Source organism: Lepisosteus oculatus, chromosome 20, assembly GCF_040954835.1.
Source record: "Lepisosteus oculatus isolate fLepOcu1 chromosome 20, fLepOcu1.hap2, whole genome shotgun sequence".
Taxonomy (NCBI): Eukaryota; Metazoa; Chordata; class Actinopteri; order Semionotiformes; family Lepisosteidae; genus Lepisosteus; species Lepisosteus oculatus.
In genome coordinates, this window is record NC_090715.1 from 6,729,789 (window position 1) to 6,736,400 (window position 6,612).

The 6,612-nt window shown below is 35.1% G+C and overlaps 1 protein-coding gene across 1 annotated transcript; it reads left to right on the forward strand.

Annotated features, from left to right (window-relative positions):
- Positions 1–96: 96 nt before the first annotated feature.
- orc6 (origin recognition complex, subunit 6) lies at positions 97–4,575 on the forward strand. The gene is made up of 7 exons (XM_006641372.3): positions 97–272; positions 470–599; positions 1,051–1,214; positions 1,357–1,446; positions 1,897–2,006; positions 3,262–3,345; positions 3,490–4,575. The coding sequence occupies exons 1-7, from the start codon at positions 208–210 to the stop codon at positions 3,615–3,617; spliced, it is 771 nt and encodes a 256-aa protein (XP_006641435.2). The 5' UTR covers positions 97–207; the 3' UTR covers positions 3,618–4,575.
- Positions 4,576–6,612: the final 2,037 nt, after the last annotated feature.

Consider the following 6,612-nt stretch of genomic DNA (forward strand, 5'->3'; position numbering starts at 1 on the left):
TAGTCTAACCAATCGGAAGGCTGGTTACGCCGCCAAAGGCGATTACGTCATATACACGCCAACCAGAAGTTACAGGGGGCGGAGCGCTGTAAAACTTCCCGCGAAACAGCTGTTGATCAGTGGTGCTTACAGGCTCATATGTAAACTTGAAAACGGGGTGATTTTTTTAACTGGTTGTGTTTCAATCTAGTACATCAATAAGAGAAAATGGAGCAAGAAGTATTTGGAAGGTTGGCATCAAAAATGGGTATAACATCTGATAAAATACTGACGTAAGTACACTGTTAGTCGTTGAGATTTCGTGGTTTTACTACAGACGTTGTTTAAGCACATGTTAAACCGGCTAGTCAGCGAGCCTGGGATAACCGTGGTATGTACAAAGTTTCACAAATGAATAAAGAGTAGAAATTACTTAAAGAGCGATCTTTTTGTGGCTTCTCATAAAAACTTTTCATTGTTGTATTGACAGTAAAGCTCAAGAATACCTTCGGCTGTCCCAGATAAAATGTGCAGGTCTTTCCTCACACACGACTGCAACAAGCAAGGCAGTTGTGTGTTTAGAGCTGGCTGCGACTGCAACGAAACACCCACTGGATAAAGTAAGATTCTTTGTGGTTGTTTGCTCTTTGTTAATCCTGGCGGCGTTACTATGCATGTTTTACTGATTTCGTAGGCAAAACATAATTAGTAGGTTTCCTGATAAGTAGGTTACAGTAGTTTCAGGATCAGGGACAAAGCTTTCAGCTTTAATTTTCTAAAATGTAAATCCTTCCCTTTGTACTCTACATGTTTTGAAATGTAAGCACCCGCTGCTGGAAAGAGGCTCTTAATTTATTTAATCAGAGTGATGTTTAGATTCGTGCTTTGCATGAGGATGTCAGTCCACCTGGTATTGTATAAACGCTTTTTTCGTGGGGACACAATGCAAATAAGCGATACCTATAGATAACAGAATTTCATAAACCGTGTGTAGGTTCAAAGATAATTAAATCCTTAAGGTCAGATGATCACCTATGTTGTGTGACGGCATTTTCTTTTCGTTTCGAATAGGAGTACGTCATCAAATTGTCTGGATTAAACAAGAAGATGTATCAGAGCCTTTTGAAGTCCATGGAGTGCTTGCTTGGTTTGGAATCTCAGATAGGCCTTAGAGACTTAGCTGTGCAGTATGGGTGTATAGATGCTGTTACTACTGCTGCAAAAATATTGGAAAGGTGAGAGAATGGATTATATATTATTAATTCCTTCAAATAGTGTAGCCAGTTTTGGCCTTTTACTAAGCCTTTGATGGGGTTAGGTACACTCTATTTTTCTCTAAATGTATGCATGTTTTTTAAGCTTGCCTTTGTTCTGCAGATATGAAGCCAGCCTACCTGAAGCACAGCAGAAAGACATTGATTTATCAAAGCCACTCTTCACAACAGCAGCTTTGCATACAGCTTGTAGGTAAGACTTTGTTTTTTTTCTCAAACAAAATGGTTGCTGTTCTTAATCCACTCCACCAATATTCCCAACTCAAGGGCTGGTGTAAATGAATTTACAAGGACAAATAAATTGCCTGTAACCTTTGAGCTTAGAATTGAAAGAGTGAATCACAGTGCATAACATTCTATCAAGAAAATAGCCATTGCCTATTCAGCCAGCATGATTATAGCCTGAGATTTTAGTTACTAATAACATGCTTTAAGTGGGAGAGGGCACAGTGGAAAGGATATTTTAAAATAATTACAACATGCTATTATTACTTAATCACTGCCGAAGGATAATTTTTAGTGGAAATCTATTTTAACATCTTGTCTAGTACTGTATTCAGAATGACAAGAGTATTCAGGATGGCACAATAATATTTGAGATATTTCAGTATTTCTTATGCAGTCTTGGTCATTTTTCATACAGATGCATGAAGATCAAAGTTGATAAGAAGCTGGTTGCCATGTCTGGTGCAGGGAAGCGTATCTTTGACCGACTTTGTGCTCAACTGGAGAAATTTGGACAACAGATCTGCAGTAAGTAAAAAAAAATCTGTGAGGTTCATTTTCAAATTTTCTTAAATCCTAAGCTTATGTCACATTTAAGACTGTTGTGTCTGATAAAACAAGAAGTCTATTTAGTAGTTAGAAGCAAATTGATGCAAGGATCTCATCCAGCTATTTCTTGAAAGAAGGCAGAGTATTGGCTTCACCGACATGGGTGGATGGCTTGTTCCATATTCCCACAACCCTTTGTGTAAAGGACTGCCATCTGTTCTTAATTATAAGTGCACTTCCATGTAGTACTCACTTGTGTCCTCTGGATGTAAAGTAACTAATGCTCCAGAACTAAGAAGTTGTAAATTGGGGTTTTGCCAACTGAAGTACTGAGATGAAAACATTTAATTTCATAACTTCAAATATGTTTTATTAATCCCCTGCTTATGGGGCATGTATTTTCACACTTAAATTGATGCTAGTGCTGTTGAATCATAACTAAATTCACACCAATTTATGCTTTGACACCAATGCTATCAAGCTTGGATTGTTGTAAGAAGGTCTAAAGGGAATTCTTTTTTTGTGAGGTGTGTGTGTGGAGGGTTGTTTCACTAAAAGTATACAGACTTATCTGTTGTTGACTAATGATGTTGCCCTGTTCCTTTTCCAGAAACAAATTCTGTATGGTCTTCTTGCTGAATCTCAACCAGTTTGTGATTATAAAATATTCATGAAAGCACTATATCTGTTGTAATATGTCCATTGTCCATTTAAATCTTGTATCTTTTGCAAAATATACAAGTATCCAATGAATAATAAAGGATTTTGTTGGGTTAAGAAGTATATTTTTGATTTGTAGCTTTATTGATAGACTTTAATTAGCAACATGCTGTTTGGTATTTCAAGGCAGAAGGTCATTTCTAGTCTTGATTTCAGAACCGCAAGGAATATCCAGGATTGTTTGCATTGCTTGTCTATCCTCAAGAAGAATTGGTACTTTTCACTCGAAGTGTTGATCAGCTAAAATGCGAGATTTTAATAAGTTAAATAGTTAATTAAGCACAGATTCATCAAGTTTTTTTAAAGGATGAGAGTGGAGGAATATTTGCATTCCAAATTAGAAGTGGTCTCTGCCTTTAGATTAAATTTGATGCATAAGAAATAGAATATTTAAATAAAATTTGGTTACTTTGACCATCAGATTCCGATGTTTGCTCATAATTATTCAGGGTGAGAACATTTTCATATTTCCTCTTAAATCAGAACATTAACAGCCTTTATTTTCTCCACAAAGGTGAGTGCATTCAACAGAATGAACAAACAAAAACAGCGAGGAAAAGACAGAAAACATTGTTGGAGTGCATAAAAGAAAAAGAAGGTAAACAAATTAATAAAAGGACATTTCAAAGAGCATGTTAAGAGCCCGTTTTATGTTGACCTGATATCGCATACAGTATATAATGTGGTTGACCATACACTGGCAACTATCCACTGAAAGTCAATTTTATTTTTATATTTACAGAAGAGGAGACATTAACTTCTCATAAGCAGCAAAAGAGTAATTCTGAGGAATGTGTGCAGCAGGATTATGAAGAATGGAAGAGAAGGATTCTTGAAAATGCACTGAAAGCCAAGAAAGTCGATACCTAATCTGCAGAAGTCTTACTTGCAATTGAGTTTTTAATTTGATGTTTTAGTTGAGGCTGTAAAAATTGCATTCATTTTGTGATTTAATAGGATTATCTTTTATCTGTTATACGTTGCTTTTAAGTTGTTTTTCACATGGAGCTTTTGAGATTGCTGACAGTGGGCAGAACAATTACATGCGTACCATATGGCATGATTTAAAAAAAAAGTAATTGTGTTCTGCTGGTGGCATCTCTACAACTGTTTTTTATACTTTAGTTTTATTAAGTGACACTTCCAGGAAGTGTTCTGAATCATCATTTTTTACTTATTTGCCTTTTTAACGTTTCGGTCTTTAATGTGCTTGGTTGTTTTAGGTTTAAACCGTTGCAGTTTTATTTAAAATCTTTTTGTTGGAATTTTGCACCTCCTAGTGGTTAATGGAGGAGGGGTGTCAAAAGACGATAGCGATGGATTGTGTAGGTTGGGGTGTCAGATTTGGTTAATCCAGAGCCTGAGGTCTTTTGGTCTTTATTGCCTCTAAATCTGTTTCATTGGTGGTCTAAATAATAGCATGATTGTAATACATCTTACTTCTAATACTTTTATGACTGCTCACTTCTATACATAACTGTTCCTTTAGGGCAGTGATAGTTTTGGGTCAACCATAAGAATCATCTCCATATATGCCTAAAATAACCATCTAAATTGTTTGGTCTGCACAAAAAACAGAAGACTAGGCTCTCCAGGAACTAATTCTGACACGCCTGGGTTCATCAGTATACAAACAGTACAGCATTGCTTGCCTTTGTATTTGGTCTGAAGGTGGGCAACTGAATAACACGCAATATTTCAAATCTTCATTAGTAATTTGTATTTACATACTCTGAGCCCTTATTTGACAGATTTCATAGCTATGAATTGAAAACGGGGATAATCTTTGTATTGAGCATTTACTCAAAGTATACAACTGTAAGAAAGTAGCAGGTGTGTGGTGTGGGTCACTAAATCATTATAACAAGATTTTTGAGTTGCCACCAAGCTCTTGCTCATAATAATTCCATATATTAAAAATAATTATTTTTTAATTTTTATTTTGTTTAGATATTACATAAGCTGCTTTTAATTTATACTTTATTTAAAAATGCATGCTCTATTTCACCTGGACAGGACCAATTTAAAAAAGCAAAAATACTTTTTTTACTTCAATTTACAAACTGAAGTGACTTCAACATTTATTTTCTACAAACAGCTTTTACTTTCAACTAGAACACCCCACATAAAAGGAACTCAAAGACTGTGCATTTTTTTTAATTCTGTGCTTTAAATATTAATAAAATTATATGCAAATTATTTTCTTTTTAAAACTAATTTTGTGTCTTCTCAAGCAAGGAAGATATTCTTATTGACATTTAAGAGTTCAGTATTTAACACCTTTCTTATTTACATAGTGCTCTGCCTCAAAGATGTGCTGCTCTGTTGGATTTACTGTAGGTTTATAAAGTGTGTGACAAGGTATAATAGCTTTATCCTAACAACCTTTGTGTAACATTTTTAATGAAAACATTTATAATGGAGGAAATTAAATTAACTGCATATCTATAGACTACTTAAATATTTCTTAATACCCCTACTAATTTAAGTAGACAAGATAGAACATGCTGACTGTCTGAATAACAGAATACAGACTAAACAGCTCTTTACAGCTGCATGTAAAAAGGACATTATGTTAATCATAAAAACTAAATATAACTATTTCCTTTTTCATGAAGGTGAGTAACCAATGTGTTCAAAAAGTGTCGTCATCTTTCTGTTGTCACTACAAACCACTGACGTACTTGAGAGAACTGTAATTAAAATTCCCATACTTTAATGTCTTTTTATGTTCCTCTCACAGATAAGAGCTGTATAAACCTGTGTTGGCATAATGCAAAATATTCTAAATGCACTTAAGTTCACTAATGTACAACGATAATTGTAGTGTAGTCTTTTCTAGTACTTGCCATGCACACACAAGCAAGTCATAACTGCCTTCACAGAAGGAAAAATATGTATATCATATCTTGCAAGTACAATATTTACAACAATCTTAATAGACTCCCAAATGCAGTTCTAACAATAGCAAGTGTTTAATGCATATATTTTGTATTTTGCTTGCATATCAAAATAAAGCATTCTGTAAATGAGTGTATGACAGGGCTAAAACGGTACATTTTGGTAATGGCAAATTTAAAAAGGTAATATGTCACTTAAACAGGTTAGATTTAGGTGAATTAGCATGAATAGAAAAGTGCATGCACACCTGTAATGAACATATACTGTACATCAAAAGAAGCATCAATCCAAAATAACATATTAAATGTTTTTTATGTTCTTTTTAATTGATCATTCATGACTGACCCTGATACACTCAAATAACTTGAATGTTGCATAAGCACTAAATCTCTTCATTACTGAGACATGATTGGGCACAGGTAAATTAACCTGTTCATTATCAAGCCTGGTTTTTTGAGAAAAAAAACCCAAGCTGATACATTAATCAAGAGAATGTCTGTATGTTATTGGTATGTTGGAGGCTGAGCTCAGTCCACTATCTCTCAATATCTCAGTGCCAGCAGAATCTAACCTGGCAAGGTGTTACAGCCGAATACAGTCCATTAATACGAGGCTATGACCTGGGAGACCACACACCTTGCACTTTGTTAAAATTGATGATAAGGTATAATTGTGATTGTCTAGACAGAAATGTTCTACGTCTCTTGGAGTGATTTATGGAAACCTAACTGCATGGCTACATTGATCAAGCTCTTGGACACTCTTCCTGCAAGCACATCCTGAATTGTCAACATTCCAGTAGGACAACGCATGTCCTTAATGCTGCTCATATAACATTTACACCATCGATGTTCAGCTTGCCAGATAGGAGTCACAGTGTGTGTTGTGACATGCCAATATTGCTCAGACACAAGTAAACAGGCACATTTGTCCAGGTTTTAAAAAAAGAACAAGACAGAATCTG